This window comes from Chiloscyllium plagiosum, chromosome 21, assembly GCF_004010195.1.
Source record: "Chiloscyllium plagiosum isolate BGI_BamShark_2017 chromosome 21, ASM401019v2, whole genome shotgun sequence".
NCBI classification, from domain to species: domain Eukaryota; kingdom Metazoa; phylum Chordata; class Chondrichthyes; order Orectolobiformes; family Hemiscylliidae; genus Chiloscyllium; species Chiloscyllium plagiosum.
Genome location: NC_057730.1, coordinates 31,728,288 through 31,754,411, shown reverse-complemented (window position 1 = coordinate 31,754,411; position 26,124 = coordinate 31,728,288). Strand labels below are relative to the sequence as shown.

At 44.6% G+C, this 26,124-nt stretch overlaps 1 protein-coding gene across 1 annotated transcript in view; it reads right to left on the bottom strand.

Annotated features, from left to right (window-relative positions):
* The window catches only part of LOC122560395 (heparan sulfate glucosamine 3-O-sulfotransferase 2-like), a 75,586-nt gene extending 50,453 nt beyond the window's left edge, over positions 1 to 25,133 (bottom strand). Inside the window, exon 1 of the mRNA XM_043711026.1 lies at positions 24,315 to 25,133. Within this exon, the coding sequence (XP_043566961.1) occupies positions 24,315 to 24,781 (467 nt within the window). The 5' untranslated portion in view covers positions 24,782 to 25,133. The remainder of the gene's footprint in view (positions 1 to 24,314) is intronic.
* Positions 25,134 to 26,124: the final 991 nt, after the last annotated feature.

Sequence of the window (26,124 nt, the reverse complement as noted above, 5' to 3'; positions counted from 1 at the left end):
CACTGGTCACAAGCCTCCCGTCTGAAAAACAACCCTCCACCACCACCCTCTGTCTTCTACCTTTGAGCCAGTTCGGTATCCAAATGGCTAGTTCTCCCTGTATTCTGTGAGATCTAACCTTGCTAACCAGTCTCCCATGGGGAAACTTGTTGAATGCCTTACTGAAGTCCGTATAGATACAATAAACTGCTCTGCCCTCATCAATCCTCTTTGTTACTTCTTCAGAAAAACTCAATCAAGTTTGTGAGACATGATTTCCCACACACAAAGCCATGTTGATTATTCCTAATCAGTCCTTGCCTTTCCAAATACACATATATTATGTCCTTCAGGATTCCCTCCAACAACTTGCCCATCACCGACATCAGGCTCACTGGTCTATAGTAACCTGGCTTGTCCTTACCACCCTTCATAAGCAGTGGTACCACATTAGCCAACCTCCAGTCTTCCGGCACCTCACCTGTTACTATCGATGATACAAATATCTCAGTAAGAGGCCCAGCAATCACTTCCCTAACCTCCCACAGAGTTCTAGGGTACACCTGATCAGGCCCTGGAGATTTACCCACTTTTATGCATTTCAAGACATCCAACATTCCCTCCTCTGTAATATGGATATTTTTCAAGATGTCACCATCTATTTCCCTACATTCTATATCTTCCATGTCCTTTTCCACAGTAAACACTGATGCAACATATTCATTTAGTATCTCCCCTATCTCCTATGGCTCCACACAAAGGCCGCCTTGCTGATCTTTGAGGGGCCCAATTCTCTCCCTAGTTACCCTTTTGTCCTTAATGTATTTTTAAAAATCTTTTGGATTCTCCTTAACTCTATTTGCCAAAGAGATCTCATGTCCCCTTTTTGACCTCCTGATTTCCCTCGTATACTCCTACTGCCTTTATACTCTTCTAAGGATTCACTCGATCTAACCTGTCTATACCTTACATAGGCTTCCTTCTTTTTCTGAACCATACCCTCAATTTCTTTAATCATCCAGCATTCCCTATACCTACCAGCCTTTCCTTTCACCCTGACAGGAAGATATTTTCTCAGGACTCTCGATATCTCATTCCTGAAGGTTTCCCATTTTCCAGCCGTCCCTTTACCTGCAAACATCTGCCCCCAACAGCTTTTGAAAATTCTTGCCTAATACCGTCAAAATTGGACTTTCTCCAATTTAGAACTTCAACTTTTAGATCTGGTCTATCCTTTTCCAGCACTATTTTAAAACGAATAGAATTATGGTCGCTAGCCCTAAAGTGCTCCCCCACTGACACCTCAGTCACCTGCCCGCCCTCATTTCCCAAGAGTAAGTCAAGTTTTGCACCTTCTCTAGTAGTTACATCCACATACTGAATCAGAAAATTGTCTTGTACACACTTAACAAATTCCTTTCCATATAAACCTGTAACACTATGGCAGTCCCAGTCGATGTTTGGAAATTAAAATCCCTGACCATAACCACCCTATTATTCTTACAGATAGCTGAGATCTTTTTACAAATTTGTTTGCTGAAAATATGTTGCTGGAAAAGCGCAGCAGGTCAGGCAGCATCCAAGGAGCAGGAGAATCGACGTTTCGGGCATGAGCTCTTCAGGAAGGAGAAAGTGTGGTATGCAGATGCTGGAGATCAGAGCTGAAAATGTGTTGCTGGAAAAGCGCAGCAGGTCAGGCAGCATCCAGGGAACAGGAGAATCGACGTTTCGGGCATAAGCCCTTCTTCAGGAATGAGGAAAGTTTGTCCAGCAGGCTAAGATAAAAGGTAGGGAGGAGGGACTTGGGGGAGGGGCGTCGGAAATGCGATAGGTGGAAAGAAGAGATGTACAGCATGGAAACAGACCATTCGGTCCCAACAATCCATGCCGACCAGATATCCCAACTCAATCTAGTTCCACCTGCCAGCACCTGGCCCATATCCCTCCAAACCCTTCCTATGCATATACCCATCCAAATGCCTATTAAATGTTGCAATTGTACCAGCCTCCACCACATCCTCTGGAAACTCATTCCATACATTCACCTGGAGGTGCAGATGAATCTGTGGCGGATATGGAAGTTTCCTTTGGTGCCTTGGAGGGAGGTGTATGGAAGTTTCCTTTGGGGCTTTCCCTCCAAGGCACCAAAGGAAATTTCCATATCCGCCACAGATTCATCTGCACCTCCAGGTGAATGTATGGAATGAGTTTCCAGAGGATGTGGTGGAGGCTGGTACAATTGCAACATTTAATAGGCATTTGGATGGGTATATGCATAGGAAGGGTTTGGAGGGATATGGGCCAGGTGCTGGCAGGTGGAACTAGATTGAGTTGGGATATCTGGTCGGCATGGATTGTTGGGACCGAAGGGTCTGTTTCCATGCTGTACATCTCTATGACTCTATGACTCTATCTCCCCTAAACTTTTCCCCTCTCACTTTGAACTCGTGACCCCTAGTAATTGAATCTCTCACTCTGGGGAAAAGCTTCTTGCTATCCATCCTGTCTATACCTCTCATGATTTTGTAGACCTCAATCCGGTCCTCCCTCAACCTCCATCTTTCTAATGAAAATAATCCTAATTTACTCAACCTCTCTTCAATAGCTAATGTCCTCCATACCAGGTAACATCCTGGTGAACCTCCTCTATACTGTCTCCAAAGCATCCACATCCTTTTGGTAATGGGGCGACCAGAACTTTACGCAGTATTCCAAATACAGCTGAACCAAAGTCCTAAACAACTGTAACGTGACCTGCCAACTCTTGTACTCAAAAGCCAGTTCAATGAAGGAAAGCATGCTATATGCCTTCTTGACCACTTTATTGACCTGCGTTGCCACCTTCAGGGAACAATGGACCTGAACACCCAAAACTGTCTATAAGTCAATTTTCCCCAGGACTTTTCCATTTACTGTATAGTTCGCTCATGAATTGGATCTTCCAAAATGCATCACCTTGCATTTGCCCAGATTGAACTCCATCTGCCATTTCTCTGCCCATCTGCCCAATCTATCTACATTCTGCTGTATTTTCTGACAGTCCCCTTCACTATCTGCTATTCCACCAATCTTGGTGTCATCTGCAAATTTGCGAATCAGGTAACCGATACTTTTGTCCAAGTCATTTATATATATCACAAACAACAGTGGTCCGAGCACAGATCCCTGCGGAACACCGCTGGTCACAGGTCTCCATTTCGAGAAACTCCCTTCCATCAGTACTCTGTCTCCTGTTGCCCAGCCAGTTCTCTATCTATCTAACTAGAACACCCTGGACCCCATGAGACATCACCTTCTCCATCAGCCTACCATGGGGAACCTTATCAAACACCTTACTAAAGTCCATGTATATGACATTTACAGCTCTTCCCCCATCAATCAACTTTGTCACCTCCTCAAAGAGTTCTATTAGGTTTGTAGGTTATGATCTTCCCGGCACAAAATCATGCTGCCTATCACTGATAAGCTCATTTTCTTCCAAATGTAAATAGATCCTATCCCTCAGTATCTTCTCCAGCAGCTTCCTAATTGTTGACGCCAGCCTCACTGATCTGTAATTACCTGGTGTATCCCTGCTGCCCTTCTTGAACAAGGGGACAACATTAGCAATTCTCCAGTCCTCTGGGACTTCACCTTGTTCAAGGATATTGCAAAGATATCTGTTACCTGGGGTAGATCACATCCGGACCTGGAGACTTGTCCACCTTAATGCCTTTTAGGAGACACAAAACTTCCTTCTTCCTTATGCTGACTTGATCTAGAGTACTCAAAGATCTATCCTTAACCTCAACATCCATCAGGTCTTTTTTCTTGGTGAATACCGATGCAAAGTATTCATTAAGAATCTCACTCATTTGTTCTGACTCTACACATAACTTTCCTCCTTGAGTGGGCCAACTCTTTCTCTAGTTACCCTCTTGCTCCTTCTGTATGAAAAAAGGTTTTGGGATTTTCTGTAACCCTATTTGCTAAAGATATCTCATATCCCTTTTAACCCTCTTAATTTTCATTTCAGGGTCCTACATTCCCGATATTCTTACAAAACATTGTCTGTCTTTAGACACCTAGACCTCATGTATGCATCCTTTTTCCTCTTAGCTAGTCTCACAACTTCACCTAACCTTGCCATTTCTATCCCTCATTTTCACAGGAACATATCTCTCCTGAACTCTAATCAACCTCTTTAAAAGCCTCCCACATATCAAATGTGAATTTACCTTCAAACAGCTGCTCCCAATCTACATTTCCCAGCTCCTGCTAAATGTTGGTATCATTGGCCTTCCCCCAATTTAGCACTCTTCCTTTAGGACCAATCTCTTTTTTGTCCATGAGTATTCTAAAACTTATGGAATCGTGATCACTATTCCCAAAGTAATCCCCCACAGAAACATCGAACACCTGGCCGGGCTCTTTTCCCAACACAAGGTCCAGTAAGACCCCTTCCCGAGTTGGTCTATTTACATACTCCTATAGAAAACCCTTCTGGATACTCCTTACAAATTCTGCTCCATCTAGACCTCTAACACTAAGTGAATCCCAGTCAATGTTAGGAAAATTAAGATCTCCTATCACCGCCACCCTGTTGCTCCTACATCTTTCCATGATCTGTTTACATGTTTGCACCTCTACCTCATGTTCACTGTTGGGAGGCCTGTAGTATAGCCCCAACACTGTTACCTCACCCTTCCTCTTTCTGAGCTCTGCCCATATTGCCTCACTGCTCGAGTCTTCCATAGTGCCCTCCGTAGCACAGCTGTGATATCCTCTCTGACCAGTAGTGCAACTCCTCCACCCCTTTTACCTCCCACTCTATCCCACCTGAAGCATCGATATCCTGGGATGTTTAGCTGCCAATTATGCCCTTCTCTCAACCCAAGTGTCAGTAATAGCAATAACATCATGCTCTCAGGTACTAATTCAAGCCCTAGTTCATCTGCCTTACCTACTATACTTCTTGCATTAAAACAAATGCACCTCAGACCACCAGTCCCTTTGAATTCATCATCAGCTCCCTGCCTCCTCTTCCCCTTAGTCACTCTGACTTCATTATCTAGTTACTTACAGGATTTAGTTACTGCTTCCTGACTGTCCTCTAACCTCATTTGGTTCCCATCCCCCTGCCACATTAGTTTAAACCCTTACCAGCAGCATTAACAAAACTCCCCCGCAAAGGGGAGTCCAGTCCAGGTGGAGACTGTTCAATTTGTAATAGTCCCACCTCCCCCAGAACTGGTCCCAATATCCTAAAAATCTGAACCCCTCCCTCCTGCACCATCTCTCAAGCCACACATTCATCCTGCTTATTCTATCATTCCTCCTTTCACTAGCACAATGGTCTGGTAGCAATCCTGAGATTACTACCTCTGGGGTCCTACTTTTTAACTGGCTCCTAATTCCCTAGATTCTGCTTGTAGGACCTCATCCTGTTTCTTATCGATATCATTGATGCCTATATGCACCACGACAACTGGCTGCTCACCTTTCTCCTTGAGAATGTCTTGCAGCGGATCCGAGACATCCCTGACCTCTGCACCTGGGAGGCAACACGCCATTTTGGAGTCTCGTTTTCGACCACACAACCATCTATCTACTCCCCTTACAATTGTATCCATTCCACTCTTTTTCCCACCCTTCTGTACAGCAGAGCCAGCCACGGTGCCATGAACTTGGCCAATGCTGTCTTCCCCTGGTGAAGTATCCAAAACGGTATACCTGTTTTGGAGGGAGATGACCGCAGGGGACACCTGCATTGCCTTGCTGCTCTTTCTCTGCCTTTTTGTCACCCATTCCCTTTCTTCCTCAGCAATCCTAATCTGTGCCATCCATGACCTCCTCAGCATCACGTATGCTCCAAAGTGAATCCATCTGCAGCTCCAGAGCCATCATGCGGTCTAACAAGAGCTGAAACTGGACACACTTCCTGCACATGAAGGAGCCAGGGACATCAGCCGTGTACCTGAGCTCCCACATTGAACAAGAGGAGCATAACATGGCTGCTATGGTGGCAGTGTCCCTATCTTTGAGTCCCCCTCTCTAGGTTCAAGTCCCATCTGCTCAAGAAATGTGTTATAACATCTCTGAGGATTAGAAAATATCTACAAAGCAGGGACTCCCAGTGTTGGTTAGTGAGATGGCAGACATATGTAATATTTCAGTCTGTAAATAAACCAAACATTAAAAATATACTGGTGCTGCCTTCTTAGCAAACTGTCTGGTGTAGAATGAATTAACAAGGATTTGGTAAAGTGAACGTTCAATTCGAATACTAATAGAGTCTTAGGGTCACTACTCAATGTGAGCTGCTTGAGCTGTTGTCAGCCAGTGCTCACGGTCTGATCTGCTCTGGAGGAGAGTGAGGTGTCATACCTATTCCCATTGCCCTCCAATAACCTAAAAAAATGAACTGGATGGGAGTACCATTAAGGGGTGCTGGGAGAGTGCATCGAAAGATTTTACTAACTTTTGTAACCTCAGGAAACTTCAGGACATTTTACAGTCAATTAAGCGGTTTTTGAAATGCTGCTGTAATTTAAAAGAAAATTTGTATACAGTAAACTTCCATTAACAGCAATGCAACAATGGGCAGATAATCATTATTAGTGATGCAGACTGAGGATTGAGCTCAATACCAGGCACATCTCCCTATTGTTGTTGAATAGTACCACAGGGTCTTTTACTTTCAACCAAGAGAGCAGGTGGGGCTTGGTTTAATGTCTGATATTGATATCAGTAACTCTGTTAGAGCAACACTGAGCTGAAGTCTGTGCAGTGGGTCTTAAACTTATTGTTCTGACTCAGAGAGAGTACTCCAGACTGAGTCACAGCTGACACCGCCAGTGAACAGTTGAAGCCTCCAGAGAAGTGGACAGGAACTTTGGAAATTAAACATCACGAGGGATGTGATTTATTTTTAATTGGTGAACAGAAGCATAGAGCGATCCCATGTCAGAACAGTGTGGTTCCTGAGAATAATACGTGCTGTCAATATGTGAAGTATTTAAAACTCATCTTACAAGATAATGATATCATTGAGTGGATACTTGTTTGAAGATTATCTAAGCACTCATTTTAAAACAAATCTCCTGACATGGCAACATTTAATAAAGGTTACACGACAGGGCAGAAACTTCCCCTTGCACATGGACCATAAATATTATGAGGGATCAGGGAAGGTAATTAGTCAGAAAGAGGCTGCACACAATCCAATGTACAATGTATAAATCAGGCATTACATAAAAGCCATACATTGCATGTAACCCGGGGATTACTGTTTGTAAAATTAGCCAATGAGCATTTAATAATTTTATAAAACCCATCTCACTGGACTTTTGTCCTGCATCAGGTAGATGTTCATTTTTCAGAATAAACGCCCCTGTTCTCTTTATTTCACTTGTTCAGATTAATGTTCCCCTTAAATTGATACAGATTAATGGGATTAAGGCTCCAGCTCAGTTAATGCCCCCTCACTAGTCATAGTTTCACTTGGTCATACTTGAGTTCAGTTAAAGTGCTCATTCTATTCATAATCTCATTCAGCTAATGCTCCAATTCAGTCTCTACATTCATGTTCCCATTCTGTTACTACTCCCAATTAGTTCTTTCATTGTTCAGTTAACATTCCCATGGGTTTATTTCTTTTCCCTTTAATTAATGCTATCATACACTTTATGCCCTGCTTCAGTCAATGCTCCCATTTGTTTAATGCTCCATTTCAGATGATTTAAAATAGTTAATGCTCCCATTCCACTGATTCTCAAAATTTAGTTATCAACCATTTTCATTAATAGTGAAGCTTGGTTAATTTTTGGGGGAAATTGCTGCGATTTGGTTAATATGTGTGTTCAGTTATTCCCTTGTGTGGTTAATAGTTACTCTTAGTTTTCACATTAAGACAATGGAATCATATTAAATCAACACATTAATCTGATGCTTTCATGAGTGGTAAATGTTTGCCTGATGTTATTTATATTGCTGGTATTTAGTGTTCATCTCCAATATTGAAATATTCTCAAATTCACTAAAAGCGAATTAATTTTTAAATTTTGTCTAAATCCAGATTTGCAAGGAGTGTAAGGTACATGGCCATCTTTCACTGCGTGAGTAATGTGTCCTATACTGTACATTATATGCTGCATTATTTGTACATTTCAGATCCTATACATCATAAGGAGAGGGGATAATGGTAATATCACTGGACTGGTAATCCAGGAGGCTACATCAATTTTCTGGGGACATGCGACATGGTGAAAGTTTGAATTCAATAAAGTTCTGGAATTAAAAGCTAGTCTAATGGTGACCATGTAACCATTGTCAATTGTTGTAAAAAAAAACCATTTGGATCACTACTGTGCTTTAGACAAGGAAATCTGCCATGTTCACTTGGTCTGGTTTACATGTGACTCCAGTCCCACTGAAGCATACTGACTCTTAACTGCCCTCAATGTGATTAGGGAGAGGCAACAAATGCTGGCCCAGCTGGTGACGCTCACATCTCATAAGTGAATGAAAAGAGAGCCTCCTACCCTTTGCACTAATTTGGTCAACCATGGTCTCTTAAGCTTCGTGACAAAGGGAACACTAAGCCTGTGGGTGTCTCAAACTCCAGCTGAGAAATTCTGCAACAGACAGAATCTTTCCAGTGATGCATGTTCTCTCACCCTTGATAAAGTGAAGCCTTCGTGGATATAGTTTCCCCCAGACTGTCTGAATTCCCTCTGATTTACCCCAGCGGAATTCAGAGAAAATACAAGTGCGTTCTGGTAAATCTTGAAACATGAACAGGATCAGAATCAACATCAAAGATTTCTAAATTATCGTTCCAGCAAGCCAATTTGGCAATCAGTGCCTCACATTGTCTATCTAATGTTAATTCCGTAGTTTAATGAATGAATAAAACAGAAACAGTGCAAAGCATTTAGATTTTGCACAAAAGACTGTGAATCGATTGGCACTATCTGCAATCTGGCTGGGGGCTCAGTATATTCAGTGCACAAAGCTCACACTCCTGATAAGAAAGAATATTTAATCAGCAATTCTTGATTTAATTATTTCTATTTTGAGACTTGTGCAGAGCATGCGGACTACATGTTGCCAATTCACAGAGATTATTAGGCCAAATGTCTTGTGAATTCTATGCCTGCATCAAACCAACACGTGTGTCAAATTGCAAATCAGTGTGTGCTCTAGGATACAAGTTAGCATTGGCTGTAATTCATCAGTTGAGATTCAGTACATGGCAGTGAATGGGAATGGACTTGGTCCACTGGGAATCTGTACAGTGAGCCTGATAGGGAGGAATTTGAATTTGAATTGCAAGTTCAAATCCAACTCAGGACAAACATCAGAGCTAATATATCAGTACAGTACTGAGGAAGCAGTGCTTGTCAAAGGTGCCATCATTCTGATGAGTTGTTATACTCAGGCCCATCTGCCTGGTTCAGTGGCTGTAAAGCATCTCCTGGCACTAGTTCAATGGAGGGTTGGGGAGTTATCTACAGTATCCTAGCCAACACTTCTCCCTCAATCAATATTTTAAAAAAAAGTTTATCTGGTCATTATCACATTGCTGTTTGTTGAGTACATATTGGCTGCTAGGTCTCTTACATTACGTCACTCAAGTGTATTTTGGTTAGAAAATGCTTTGAGATAACCAGTGGTTACAGAAAATGCCACACAAATGTAAGACATTTTCTTTTGGGATTCCATACAATGGTATGAATAGAAAAAGGTTTGACTCTTTGTAATTCTATACAATAGAAGTGAACAGGAAAAGATTTGGTCCATTGGGATTCTATACAATGGGAGTAATTGAGGACAGATTTGATCCTCTGAACTCCTGTACAAAGGGAGTGGATGAGAAGCTACATCCCCTCATTTTTATTTCTGCAGCAACTTCCGTAGAGATTTGATCCTTTGGGCTTCTTTACAATGGAAGTGAATCAAAGGGATGATAGTATTGTGATTAAGATACAAGGCCCACAGAGGTTTTAGGATTTCCACCATTGGTGATACCTGGAGTGTGGTTCTGACTGAATGGAACATGGAAGAATAACTAGGGTCAGAAGCAATTCTGTATGGACAAAATGGGAATTTGATTAAATAAGAGCTGGGTCTAGAATCATAGCAGGTCATTTGGACCATTGAGTCCATACCGACTCTTCGAAGAGCATCCCACTCCAAAGCTACATCCCTACCCTATACCTATATCCCTGCATTTCCCATGGCCAATTCACCTAACCTGCAGACCCTAGATAATTTAGCATGGCTAATCCACCTAACGTGCAGACCCTGGATAATTTAGCATGGCCAATTCACCTAGCCTGCATAACTTTGGAGTGTGGAAGGAAACCAGTGCACATGGAGGAAACCCACACAGGCAGTCACCTGAGGGTGGAATTGAATCCAGGTCCCTGGTGCTGTGAGCCACTGTGCCACCTTACTGGAATGGTTATATCTCTGGCTCTCTCTGACCATAGGTCCTTACTCAGACAGATATTGAGCAGGGAGGGATTGTTACATTTATATTACAAGAAACTATACTGTATTACCACTGTAGTTGTCTATGTGTTCTCAGTGCAAAAATGTCTGAAGAAGAATTCCTCAAGGAATTATACACCAATAGGTTCATGTATAACAGGTATACACAATCACTGGAAGTGGGAAATAGTTTGACTTACTAAGTTAACCACTACATCCACATTAGTATAAATTGGTTAATGATTAATTTCTTCATCTGTACCAGGACTGACTGCGATGACGTTTACTTCCTTGACCTGATATTAACAGGGAAAGGTGTTAATGGGGTTGGAAGAATTCATCTAGGATGACAGGAGTTTAGTAAATTGAAGGGAAATGGAATTGAGGAATATACAGAAGAAGATTATTAATGGTGATGGAATTAATGGAAGCTGGGACTAACGAGAGGTCAGGTTAACAAGGTGAAGGTGGTTCATGTGTGTTATGGTGTTAATGCCATTAGAGAGTTAATGGAGATAAGGAATAACTGGGGTGGAGGCTAAAGGTGTAGGGTTTAATGGGTTGAGGGGTTAATGGTCAATTGGTGGATTATATGAGCTGATGAGGTTAATGGGGTGGAGGAGTTAACAGCATTCAAATTTACTGGGTGGGCTGGGCTTAAAATATTTTAATGGGGATGGAATTTGCTAAATGAGCTTGAGGTTAACGGGGTTAGGGATTAATGGGGTTGGAAACTCAGACATTGGAAGGGTTAACAGGGTCAGTTTTTTGTTGGGGGTGGGGATGGCTGATGTTAGCAGATTTGAGGTTGACAGTCTCCATAGTGGATTGGATCCATTTTTAAAGGATCCCAGGACAGGGTTTGCAAAATGCTCACCAGTTTCAGGCAACAGCCCAGCGTACCATTTGGAAAATGGGGTCCTGTGACACAAATTCCAATTGGACTGAAGCCTCTGCTTGTAATTTTATATTTCAATTCTCCATAGTCTTCTAGGAATAAGTATTCTTTGTCTGAACTGCAGAGCTAGTGAGGCGAAAGAAAGCAGAGAAAATACAATAAAATCAATTTCTCAGGAGTCAGGATCCATGGGAAATTAAACTCAACCCTTCTGATTTATAACCAGGGTTTGTGTTAACACTGGGATCAGTGTGCAGTCACAATGATAGAATACTGGGTCTCACTGGCTTGTGCTCTCCTGTCAGTGTAAAACCCTATTGTCTGATAGAATCCCTACCATATGGAAGCAGGCCATTTGACCCATTGAGTCCACACCAACCATCTGAACATCCCACCCCCTCCCCTATTCCTGAATTTCCCCTAGGGCTAATCCACCTCACCTGTGGACACGAAGGACAATTTAAGCACAGCCAACCACCCAACCTGCACATCTTTGGACTGTGAGAGGAAACCAGAGCTCAGACAAGGGGAGAATGTGCAAACTCCACACAGTCAATTGCCTGAGGGTGGAATTGAACCTGGGTCCCTGGTGCTGTGAGGCAGCAGGGTTAACCCCTGAGCCATTGTGTTGGCCCCAGCTTGCATTCTCAGCTATCTTCCCCCAGCCCCACCCCTCTTCAATTTATCTCTCAGCCCCCTTGGGCCACCCCTTCATTCCTGATGAAGGGATTATGTTCGCAACGTTGACTCTCCTGCTCCTCGGATGCTGCCTGACCGGCTGTGCTTTTCCAGCACCATACTTCCATACTTGTGTGTCAAAGAGCTGCATTTGCATTAGCATTTGGACACATGTGCCTTTGGGGACTCTAGCAGCATAAATTATCTAAGTTATCAGTGTAAATTAATATGTGGTGGGGGGGGGGGGCGGTGTGGTGAAGAACCTGAAAGGGGAGAGGCACCCATGAGTCAGTAAGGGGAAGGGGCTTGTGAGTGGGTGCAGAGGTCTAAAAGTGGCTTCACAACAAACTGCAGGAGCGATTTAGCAGGCGGTGATATTTACATAAATCTTTATGAACCAAAATAACCAGCATACAGTATCAGATATTCCGGTGTGTCAATGAGCTGGGGAAATTATTTCAGTGATTAAATGTTGACTGGTGCAGAGCAATGCCTCCCAATTAGGAGAGCAAACTGGATCAAGTGTCATGAAAGCTGAGGTAAACTGGCCACCTTAGGGTGCCAATTATAACATTAGGACAAAGAGGACGATTGAAATCAGATCCAGTACAAACTGCACACTGAGTGGGAGGCAGTGAACGCATTGTTTAATTCACACATTAAAGAAACCTTGTCAATTGCAAGTAACAAATTTGCAAATCACACAGAATAGATGTCCTGGAATAATCTATTTATATAACCTGGATCTCACAGTGTTTTGTTAAAGAATTTGCAACACTTTCTGATCGTGAAATGTCACTGATAGGTTCCGTAGTCTGTGTTTAATCCTCAATCTGACTAAGACTGCTATGGCTGGAGTTGCCCTCTGGGGATAAGAAATAGGATGTGGGATTCCTCTGGGCTATAAACCAAGCACCTCCATGTGGGGGAAACCAGTCACTCTGAGAATTGCAGAGGGTGTCTCTTTAAATGTCGTGGAGACAGGTTCGCTGTTGGCAAGACGATATAGAACATATAGAACATTGAAAAGTACAGCACAGAACAGGCCCTTTGGTCCATGATTCATCCTAATGTAAAATAAAATAACTTAACCTACGCACCCCTCAACCCACTGCTATCCACGTGCATGTTCAGGAGTCACTTAAATATCCCTAATGGCTCTGCTTCCACCATCACAGTTGGCAACGCATTCCATGCATTCACAACTCTCTGCGTAAAGAACCTTCCTCCGATGTCCCCTCTATACCTTTTTCTTAATATCTTAACACTATGACCCCTCATGTCAGTCAACCCTGCCCTGGGGGAAAGTCTCTGGCTATTGACACTATCCATTCCTCTCATTATCTTGTACATTTCGATCAGGTCCCTTCTCTTCCTCCTCTCCACAGAGAAAAGTTCAAGCTTAGTCAACTTGTCTTCATAAGGCAAGTCCTCCAGTCCAGGTAGCATCCTGGTAGACCTTCTTTGCACCCTCTCCAAAGCCTCTCTGTATCTTTCCTATAGTACAACGAACAGAACTGGACACAATATTCCAAGTGTGGTCTCACCAGGGACTTGTAGAGCTGTAGCAAAACCTCACGGCTCTTAAACCTGACCCCCATGTTAATGAAAGCCATAACACCATAATCTTTCTTAACAACCCTATCCACTTTGGTGGCAACTTTGAGGGATCTTTGTACTTGAACACCAAGATCCCTCTGTTCCTCCACACTGCCAAGAATCCTGTCTTTAATCCTTCGAGTTCAACCTTCCAAAATGTATCACTTCACATTTATCCAGGTTGAACTCCATTTGCCATTTCTCAGCCCAGATATGTGCTAGAAGTGGGATGACCAGTCTGAGGCCCTTCAGTAATCTGAAAAGAGCCATCACCCTATAGTGGACGATAAAGAAGAGAACACATACTTCAAAATAGCAGACACTGCTGTCAAACCTTTAAAAATCTACAATTAAAAATAGTTGAAATGGCATCCACCATCTACAAGGCACAAGTCAGAGATGTGATGGAATACTCCTCACTTGTTCTGGATGGATACAGCTCCAACAACACTCAAGAAGCTTGACACCATCCAGGGTAAAACAGTCTGCATGATTGGCATTACGTCCACAAGCATCGACTCCCTCCCCCACTGATGCTCAGTAGCAGCAGTGTGTACTATCTACAAGATGCACTGCAGACATTTACCAAAGATCCTCAGACAGCGCCATCCAAACACATGGCCATTTCCATCTGGAAGGACATGGATGGCAAATACATGGGGACACCATCATCTACAAATTCCCCACTCACCATCCTGACTGGAAATATATGACCACTCCTTCAATATCCTTGGGTCAAAATCCTGGAATTGCCTTCCTAAGGGCATTTTGGGTCAGTCTACACCGTGTGGACTGCAGCAGTTTAAGAAGGCAGCTCACCACCATCTTCTCGAGGGGAACTAGGTATAAGCAATAAATGCTGGCCCAGCCAATACTGCCCAGATCTAATGAGTGAATGAAACAACAGCCTCATCAGCCAGACCAGCGCTGGGGTGGAGTGACAAGGATTATCTCACGGGGTGGCCTGTGATTGTCTTCCGTCCAGGTAGGCAGCGAGCTCTGCCTGGAGGCCTACTGGAAAATTCCAGTTGGATCTTTTAGTTGCCTTCAGTTAGATCTTTAAGGAGATAGATGGGCTAGTCTGCTGACCCAAATCCTATTGTAACGGGAATGGCCCTGTGGTGGGCTGGATCTAGGGAAACAGTAGCTTGCGTGATTATGTTCCAGGCTTATTTACATCTGGCCTCAGGCCAGGAGGGGTTGTCAGATGATCAGGGCTTGGTGTTTGCCGCAGCATGATAGTTATTTGTCTCTACAGCAGAGATCTCTGTAGTCCAGCATCCGTTCTCTATCCAGTTGAAACTGAATGTGAGTCTATCCTGTACAGATTAGACTGGCCATGAGCCACTTCTAATTGTATGCATCTGGCAAATAATGTATCTGGGCTGACAGGGGAGCAATAATCCCTTTTGTGAGGGTGGCCAGTACATGGAACAATTCACCAGCAAGAGTTAGTGCTTCTGAGAGAGGAGAGGGGGAGGGGGGAAAAGGACTTGTGTTTTCTTGTACACAGCTCAAATGCTGTAGTTATTAGGTATTAATTGTCATGGTTACAGTCAGTCCACAGTGTGGTCACTGACTGTTTGACTCTGATTTGACCAGTCCATGAGTTGCAAATTTGTAAATAGTAATCCCTGAAGTGAATTCTAGTGTGAGGCACCAAGTATTTTTCTGTTGGGTGTTGGTAGCAGAGTGTTCACCAGATCACCTTCTCCAACTCAATGTAAAATATAAAACAAAGATCCCCGCCTACATCAACTCCTAATCCCAGTGACTGTACATCACATTGCAGATTGAGAATCTTCAGGAGAGGAAAAGACCATCAGACTCCACAAGTGCATCCCTTTCCATAGACAACTCCAAATACCTAGCACCTCAATCCCATCCATCCCTTGACCACGTATCCTCCCTGCAGTATCTTCCACACCCATTCCTGCATCTCCTCCATAACCTTACTATGCTTTAACAGGTACCAAAGCAATAAAGGGCCTTGAGAATGGCTTGCTCACTGACAGCAATGTGTAAGGCTTAACACAGAGGGCTCTGTACATTTGCAAAGCTAAGCACAAAGCTGGTTAGTCTACTCTAAAATTTCCTGATGCCATGTCCTTTGAAACTGGGTCATTCCACTTGTACACTGTAGGACTGGGGAGTTTCCTGATGTACTGTGGGATTGGGCCATTCCACTGTGCAGTATGGACAGGACTTTTCCTCTCATTCACTGTTCAGTTTGGTCATTTCCCTGGTAAACTGTGGGAATGGACCATTTTCCTGGTGCACTGTGGGAATGGGCTGAACTCTTAAAGGTGCAGTAAACTAGATGCATTTTTTCCTGTTTTGTTCTTTGATATGTTGCAGAATGAAATTTTGTTTCCCTGTCAACATTTTCTCTTGATCAATTTTTAGAGCAAAGTGCTAAAATTTTGAAATGAACAGGTGTCTCTTAGTTTGTGGGAACAATCAAAGATAGAATCAACTGGAGAGCATTCAGAGAGTCTCTCTGGTAAAGTGCTGTCTCTCTGTCTCTCTAAATCCTCCTGCAATACTGATCCCAGTAGTTAGCAGCCACAGGACTACAGCTCAATGTCAATTGACCGAAATGACTGAATTAACGTATCAATCCAACTGATTTATACTGCACAGAAATCCAACAGCCGTCACACAGCAATGTTATTTGGACTAAAAAGATAATAATCTCTTTATTCGGTCCTCTAAATGGAAGAGCATTTGCTGGGACAGCGAAGAGGAGACTTCACTCTGTACCTAACCTGTGCAGTACCTGCCATAGGAAGGTTTGACGGGACAATGAGACAAGCTTTACAATCTTTCTGAAAGTGCCGTTTGCTTGTTTGCAGACTCAAGTCCAGTCCATAAGCACTTTAAAAACATCAACCACTGTCTGGATTTCTAATTTTGATCTATTTATTAGGAAGTAGAACTGAAGGGCCAAGTATGAATGAACACCAGTGATGTAGTTTATTTGGTTGGATGAGTGCAGCCAAGAATTTATTATCCAACTGACAGCTAGTGAATAATGAAACGGGTTTTAAATTGGCTTAATCTGTTTACTGAATTGAACTATCAAAGCATACTTGAACCAGGTAGAAACTTTGCAGGAATATATGTGTCAATCAAGTTAACTACCAGAGTCTGAAACAATGCAAAGAATAGGATAAAGGTTATCATAAAAACAAACAACTTGCGCCGACACTGGGCAGAATCTTAGTGGCTCTGAGTGACGTGGGCTATGGCAAGGTGTGTGATAGAATTTGGCGATAAATGTTGTGAGGCCAATCTCAACATAGGAAGCCACTCGCTCCATCTTTTATGTTTTTCACAAGTGCATTGGTGAAAATCCCACTGGGCAGTGGCAAGACCATAAGACCAGAATTAGGCTATTCGGTCCACAGAGACTGCTCCACCATTCGATCACAGCTGATATGTTTCTCAATCCCATTCTCCTGTTTTCTCTGAATAACCCTTGATCCCCTCACTGATAAAGAACCATTTATTTCTGTCTTAAATGCACTCAATGACTTGATCTCCACATGGTCTGTATCAATGAGTTCCACCAATTAACCAGCTACTGAGTGAAGAATTTCACCCTCATTGTTGTTCTCAAGGATCGTCCCTTCATCCTAAGTCTGTGTGCTCAGGTCCTAGTCTCTTCTATTAGTGGAAACAATCTTCTCCACACCCATTCTATCAAGGCCTCTCAGTATTTTGTAAGTTCCAATCAGATCCCTCCCTCAACCTTCTAAACTCCATCAAGTACAGACCCAGAATTCTCAACTGCTCCTCATGTGGCAACTCTTTACCCCCAGAATTATTCTTGTGAATTTCTTCTGGGCCACCTCCAAGGTCAGCACATCCTTTCTTAGACATTGGGCTCAAAACTGCTCACAATATTGCGAATGCGGTCTGACCAGAGCCTTATACAGCCTCAGCATCTCTGTACATCTCTGTTCTTGTATTCTAGCCCTCTTGAAATGAATGCCAACATTGCATTCCTTCTGCAGCCTCCTCACTTCCTCAATATTACCTGTCTCTCCACCTACCTTTGTGTTATCTGTAAACTTGTTATTACTTGTTCAGGAATTGTTTATTAACCCTACCTCCCCCACCTTTAACTTGGTTAGAGTTCTTGTGACCACCTTACTAATCTTTGCGCTGGGATCCTGGTTCCAATCAGTTCAGGTGGAGCCCGCCCCAATGATACAGTTGTTCTTGTCCCAATATTAGTGCCAGTGCCTAATGAAATGGAATTCTTAGCTGCACATTCATGGGCATTGACAGTTATTATTGTTTGTTAACCACTTTGTTAACAGCCCAACTCACTCAGTAATGTTCAGCCTCCCATCTCGGGCACAGGCCCTTCTTCATTCCTGAAGAAGGGCCTGTGCCCGAAACGTCGAATCTCCTGTTCCCTGGATGCTGCCTGACCTGCTGTGCTGTTCCAGCAATAAAGTTTCAACTTTGATCTCCAGCATCTGCAGACCTCACTTTCTCCTCCAGCCTCCCATCTCACCAAACGTGGTAAGTGAATTAGACATCAGGAGAATTTGACAAGGGAACCAGAGTAAGTAACTAGTAGTTTCAGCTAACTGCTCACTCTGAATGACCTCATTCAGAGTGTAAAATGGGCACTGACATCTCAGGGCATACCCCACAGACACTGGGCACACAAACCCCACATCCACGGACATTGGCATCCAACATGTGCCAGCCTTTAAGGACCGTGATAGCACATTACCAACCCACTTACAGTACACTACTGCACTTCCACGCTACACTTTGGGCAGCACTGGCCCCTCTCATTGTAATGCAGCAGCAAGGACATTGTGCACTCAGGAAATCACAACCAGCTCATGGACTGGACCTAGCTGCATCATTCAGTGTCATAGAGCTCACTCATTCTGTGCCCACTTGGATGCTCACAGCACCCTCACCTGACATTGCCCTGCCTTTTGGTGCTCAGAGATACCAGCCTTACATTACTGCTGTCTTACTGTGCTACTTAGTGCAGATACAAACCCAGTAAACTCGTTGTCAGCAGGCCTCAAGCATGTCAAGGAGGGATAGCTTTCACTCAGAATGTTCTGGCATGGTATGTCAAGGACAGGCTCTGAGGCCTGCTCAGGGTGGTCCAACCAGGGTGCTCTCTCATAAAGAGCAAGGAGCAGAATGACCAGGAAGCACACCACCTATCATCAGTCTTTCGACTGAGCTGCTCCCTTGCGGAATGAGAAAGTGGCATGTATTACTGATGACGAACGTGGGTGGCACAGCTATTACTAAATGTGGGGATGGAGGTGTGTCCTGAGTGAGTGAGGAGGCATCGTAGTGGGCAGGGAGGCTTAGCGGGGGTTGGAGTGGAGGAGGGTGAGTGGGGAAGATGTCGCATGGCTCTGGTGAGAGTTATAGAATGTGAGCCTTGCTGGGAGGTAGGTAGAGTAATGGAGATACAGTGGAGTGTGAGATATGGGCAAAAGGTGGCACTTGTGCTGGTAGAGTGGAGAAGATCATTGACCTTCTTCCTATGTTGCTGGACGTTCCTCCAGGTGGCTGAAACTGCTTCACCTGGGTACCTACATCGGACCAGGCTGGCATGGTATGGCATGGCACCCTATCCAGCAGGGGTCCAGGAATCTGCTCCCAAAGCAGGGTCCTGATTTCTCCCTGTCTGCCATACCCGGGGAAAATGACAGCAGCTAGGCAGTGCAGCTCAGACTGACAGTAAAATAAAACATAGACCTGCTAATGATCAGAAATGAAAACAGAAGCAACAGGTCTGGCAGCACCTGTGGGGAGAAAGCAGAGTTAACGTTTCGGGTCCAGTGACCCTTCTTCTGAACACCTTCTTCAGAATTCTGACTCGAAATGTTAACTTTGTTCTTCTGGAACTGGGTCCACTACTTTTTGTCATTTATACCAATGATTTGGATGTGAACATAGGAGGTATAGTTAGTAAGTTTGCAGATGACACCAAAATTGGAGGTGTGGTGGACAGCGAAGAAGGTTACCTCAGATTACAACAGGATCTTGATCAGATGGGCCAATGGGGTGAGGAGTGGCAGATGGAGTTTAATTTAGATAAATGTGAGGTGCTGCATTTTGGATAGGCAAATCAGGACAGGACTTATACACTTAATGGTAAGGTCCTGGGGAGTGTGGCGGAACAAAGAGACCTTGGAGTGCAGGTTCATAGTTCCTTGAAATTGGAGTCTCAGGTAGATAGGATAGTGAAGAAGACATTTAGTATGCTTTCTGTTATTGGTCAGAGCATTGAGTAAAGACGTTGGGAGGTCATGTGGATGTACAGGACATTGGTTAGGCACCTTTGGAATATTGTGTGTAATTCTGGTCTCCCTTCTTTCGGAAGGATGTTGTGAAAGTTGGAAGGGTTCAGCAAAGATTTACAAGGATGTTGACAGGGTTGGAGGATTTGAGCTATAGGGAGAGGTTGAACAGGCTGGGGCTGTTTTCTCTGAAACGTTGGAGGCTGAGAGGTGACCTTACAGAGATTTATAAAATCATGAGGGACATGGATAGGATAAATAGACAAGGTTTTTTCCCTGTAGGGGGGGGGGGTCCAAAACAAGAGGGCAAAAGGTTAGAGTAAGAAGGGAAAGATTTAAAAGGGACCTAGAGGACAATTTTTTTCATGCAGAGGGTGGTGCGTGTATGGAATGAGCTGCCAGAGGAAGTGGTGGGCACGGGTACAATTACAACATTTAAAAGGCATCTGGATGGATATATGAATAGGAAGGGTTTAGAAGGATATAGGCCAAAGCTGGCAAAGGGACTAGATTGATATAGGATCTCTGCGGCATGAATGGGTTGGACTGAAGGGTCTGTTTCTGTGCTGTACATCTCTGTGACCCTGAGTCTTTCACAATTTCAGGATGCGGCAAAGCGCTTCAGAATCAAAGTACTTTTTAAAGTGTCATCACTGCTGAATTGTGGGAAACACTGCACTCAGTTTGTACACAGCAAGTTCCCTCGAGCAGATTGGATAAGAACCAGTCAACCTGTATTAGTGACGTTAGCTCAGGGACAAATGTTGGCCAGAATGCAAGGGGAAACTCTAATGCTCTCCTTTCCAGATTGAGTCATGGCAGCTTTTCCTGAGGAGTTGGGTTAGTTTATCATCCTATCTGAGAGATGGCTGCTCTGTCAGTGCAGCATTCTGTCAGTACTGCACTGTTAGCCAAGATTATGTGCAAGAACCTCCAGCGTAGGACTGGTTGCCTCTGAGATGAGAGTGTTGCTCATTAAGCCACAGTTGCCAATAAAGGTAACCTTAGCAATTCTTGCTAATTGATGAGTGTTCCATGTTCACACTAATGCAAAGAGTAATCATCAGCTCCTATCCCTCAGGCTGATGAGGGACAAATACAATAAAAACAAACAAGCTCATCAAAGTCAGACCTAATTTCATTCTTTTTTAATGTTCACTCACACTGACTTTGTCAGCAAGTGACAGAAAAATTAAATAAGTCCCTGTTATCTTGTAGCTTGTGTATTATACAATGGGCACTGTTTGATGGCATCAAACAAGGATCTTATTTTGTACTGGTGGGTAACACTTGAGTCTCAGCTTGTGGTTCTCCTTATCAACAGACAGGAAGGATTTAACTAATGTCATTTACTGCAGGGTGGAAGTGAGGAAGCAAATCAGAGAATTTGTCATAAAGACTGTCAATGGGGATAGGTACTCCCACCGTGACAACTCACCTACATTCAGAAATTGCCAAGGAATTACAGTCAGTCCGTTAGCAAGCCACACTGCTGCCAGGTAGAAATTCTTGATCTGCAATGACCACACACTTAAAATAACAATTTTATTTCTGCAATACCAAGTTTACATTGCAGTATTTTCTGAGGGGAGACAGCAGAATAAACCTCCACCATTCAAACAGCAGTAACAGGATAATGTACTGTGCACAGGAACAGATTGGGGTTTTACATTTTGATTTGATCTGCTTTGCCTGGCCCCTGTTGATTTATTTTCTGAATGTGTTTAAAAACTGCTCTCTGGATGGATTAGGTGTGCGCTGGGAAAAGGCGACCCTGTTGACAGAGTCTGAGCAGAGGCTGAGAAACAAACTCTCAGGATTTCCTGATGCAGCTGTTTGCTGTACTTCCCCTGGTTTATGTGCTACTTTCTTGCAAGGGGAGTAGACTTCCTGCTGAGTCCTGAATATTCCACAATATTCAACCTGAATGACCCCATTTCTCACATCTGTGCTCAGACGGTGAGTGGTGGCTGGTCATTCCAACAAGTGGGGCATCGTATCACATCTGATTTTGTCCCCAGCTGGTATATGTGCCCTCTGTCTCTGGAGAGCATGTTCCCTTCCCTGATCTACAGTCGCTGTGGTTAACATCAGCTGACTCAACAGTGTAGTCTGGGTGGGTGGCACGGTGGCACAGTGGTTAGCACTACTGCCTCACAGCGCCAGAGACCCGGGTTCAATTCCTGCCTCAGGTGACTGTCTGTGTGGAGTTTGCATATTCTCCCCGTGTCTACGTGGGTTTCCTCCGGATGCTCCGGTTTCCTCCCACAGTCCAAAGATGTGCAGGTTAGGTGAATTGGCCATGCTAAATTGCCTGTTGTGTTAGGTAAGGGGTAAATGTAGGGATATGGGTAGGTTGCACTTCGGTGGGTCGGTGTGGACTTGTTGGGCCGAAGGGCCTGTTTCCACACTGTAATGTAATCTAATCTTCCTGCTCTCCATATTTCATTACATCACGACAAAGGCCATGTTGCCAATCAGCCCTTGGGGGAATCTGTCATTTAATTTTTTCATAAATTTACACTTTTTTTAATGGACATTAGGTGACAAGTCTTAATCTGGCAAGGTGAAAAAGGGAGAGTGAGAGGATGAGGTTAGAGGGAGAGACAACAACCAGTAAAAAGAGAGAATGTGAGGGAGGAAAAGAAAGAGGGAAGGAGCAGACAGAGATGGAAAGCAGTTGGCGAGATTGGGGGAGAGAAGGATGGAATAGAATGGAGGAAGTGGGGGAGCAAGAGGAGCTCAGGAGGAAGGTATGGGAGGCTGAGTTTGAAAGAGGGATGGGGAGAGGGAGAAAAAGCTGGACGGATGAACTTAATCATATCTACTTTCATTGACTTTCAAACTGATAACCTCAAGGCTATATGTGTTCACAAATCAATAAAAAAGGTTTCCATTAGACATTCTCCCTTGATGAGAGGAGTAAGAATCATAAATGTGCCTCTGTCCCTGAACAACAGGAATAGTCATGATGACACAAATTACTTTTCCCTCCAAACCAACTATCTAGGCTAGTTAAGAACTGGTTCCTTATCAGTCCTGTCAATAAATGATCAGTCTGATGGGAGGCAAACCACAAAAAACAGGAATTCAAACTGAGATTAGATTACTTACAGTGTAGAAACAGGCCCTTCAGCCCAACAAGTCCACACCAACCCATTACATTTACCCCTTCACCTAACACTACGGGCAATTTAGCGTGGCCAATTCACCTAACCTGCACATCTTTGGACTGTGGGAGGAAACCCACGCAGACACAGGGAGAATGTGCAAACTCCACACAGAGTGTTGCCTGAGGCAGGAATTGAACCAATGTCTCTGGCGCTGTGAGGCAGCAGTGCCACCCACAATATAACCCATTCCACAGAATGTATGGTGATAAGCACACTAACCCTTTAATTGTATCACACAGCCACTATTAAACTGTTTAAAAGGTAAGGCACCAAAATATGGCACTCATTTTCAAATAATTTAACAAAAGATCAGCTACACTTGAGATCAGATACAGCTCACATAGAGTCATAGAGTCACAACAAATGCAGAATTTCCCACTGACTTTCAAAGTAGGTTGTAGGTAGAAAGAGAAAAAATGGTTGTGGCAACAAATGTAAATAGATTAAGACAGGGGAAGATGTTAAATGCAGTTACCTCAGTAAACAGAAGAATGAGGGCGAGAGGTTGGTTTGTACAGCCAGACCATCCAAATCATGTCATCAATAAAATGGCACACCACACTCTAATCGTACCCACACTGTGCCTTTCTGATGCCCAATTCTACCCTGATACCATGCACACACTGTACCGAGATCAGACCCATAACATGTATAGAGTCATACAGTACAGAACCCGACCCTTCCACCCAACCAGTCCATGCTGAACATCATCCGAAACTAAACTAGTCCCACCTGCCTGCTCTTGGCTCATGTCCCTGCAGACCTTTCCTATTCATGAATCCACCCAATGTCTTTTAAATGTTGTAATTGTATAGGCATCCACCATTTCTTAAGAAAGTTCATTCCACAATTGAACCACCCTCCGTGTTAAACAAAAAGGGTGCCTCATGTCTTTTTCTCAATCACACTGCTCTCACCTTAACCATGTACCCCATAGTCTTGAAATCCTATGGAAAATACAACTGCCATCAACTCTATCTGTACCCGTTGTTATTTTATAAACTTCGCCTCTCAACCTGCTAGGCTCCAGTGAAAAAAGTCCCAGCCTATCCGGCCTTCCCTTATAACTCCAACCTTCAACATCCTGGTAAATCTCTTTGGAACCCTTTCCAGCTTAATTCACATATAACTGGACAGTATCCAGTGCCCAGTCTGTCCCCATGCCCATGGTAAGTGTCATGCCCACCCTGACTGTACCAATGCCAGTGTTACCTGTACCACTCCAGTCCTTTCTCGTAGTGCCTGTCAAAGAAGTGCGGCTCGGTGCCCAGCGCCCTGACCTCGGGGTGGACTCGGATGAACTCTAGCACCGCCCGGGTCCCTCCTTTCTTCACACCGACAATAATGGCCAGAGGCAGGCGCTTACTGCCCGGCCTGGGGGATGTCTCGCTGACCCTGTCCCGCTCCGGGCTCCTGCCGCTGACTGTCCTGTTAGGGGCTGCGTGCCCTCGGCCCGGGCTGTTGGGATGGGCAGAGTGGCCACAGTGCTGGGATCTCTGCAGCAGATAGCAGGCTCGGTGCTCGGGGAAAGCCAGCGGCTTCTGCATGATGGAGTGGCCACAGAAGATGAGGCTGTAACACAGGTAGGTGAAGGAGAGCGACAGGCTGAAGATGAAGACGAGCCTGCGGGTCCCTCTGGGTGGAGTTGGCACCACTCTCACCCCTAGTCTAGATGCCATGTCTCAGGGCAGCTGCTGACAGGGGCGCGAACATGATCTTGGTCCAGGAGCTCGGCACCGGCTCTTCGGGCATCTGGGGCTGTGGGCACAGACTGAGGGCGGAGGAGCCTGGCCACCAGAGCAGGGACACTGCCAGGCTTCAGGGAGACAGGGCAAGGTCAGCTCCGGGAAGGCAGCGCTGTCCCCAACTGCACTTCGTCCGCTTTACTTGGGGATGCTGCACATTGCTGCCTGCTCCCTGCTCCGTGCATGGGGTAAGGCAAGGAGGGAGTTGACACTGCAGGGGGAACCACACACCCACACACACACACACACACAGACGCACACACACCCACACACACACACACACACACCCACACACACAGACGCACAGACACACACACACACAGACACAGTCACTCACACAGTCTTACACACACAGTCACCTAGACAGACAGTCACACACACACCAACGCACACAGTTACACAGGCAGTCACACACAGTCACAGAGATAAACGCATTCACACAGAGACACACAGATACAAACAGAGAGAAACACACGCCCTCCCACACAATGTATCTCTCCCTCACATACACACTCCCCCTCTCACATAGACAGTCTCTTTCTGTCCCTCCCTCACACTTTCTCTCTCACCACAGGCACGCTTTTCTCCCTCAGATACTATCTCTGTCCTTGTCACACACTGTGTCTCATAATCTTTCTCCCCCTCTTCCACACCCTCTGTCACCTCACTGACACAGACACACGTACACTGTCTCTCTCCCTGTCACATACACTGTCTCTCTCTCTCACACAGACATACACACACACTCTCTCCCTCTCACACTCTCTCACACACGCATACACTCTCTCTCTCTCACACAGTCTCTTCCTTTCACACACTCTCCCACACACATATACACTCTCTCCCTCTCAGTCTCCCTCTCACACACACACTCTCTCTCTCTCAAACACACTGTCTCTCCTTCCCTCTCACAAACACACACTCTCTCTCTCACACACACACACTGTCTCAGTCTCCCTCACAGACAGACACTCTCACACGGGGAGCTCCCTATCATTCCCGGATCCTGGCTGTGCTTGCTAACCCGGTCAGGGCACTGCATTGAGTCGTTTGCTTTCCTCTCCTGGCTCCGTCTCCCTCCTCCTGGATTTTTTCTTTTAAACTCCAAAGTTGTCCAGGAATACCGATGCAGAGCGGGCTGAGGTCTGAATATTTAAACGCGCCGTCCTCCGCTCCCTGACGTTCGCCGCCCGCGTTATCTTACGCCTCTCTTATCAAACAGGGAGAATGTGTACAAAATCCCAGAGTCCACAGGTTTGAAAAGCAGCACTGTCGAC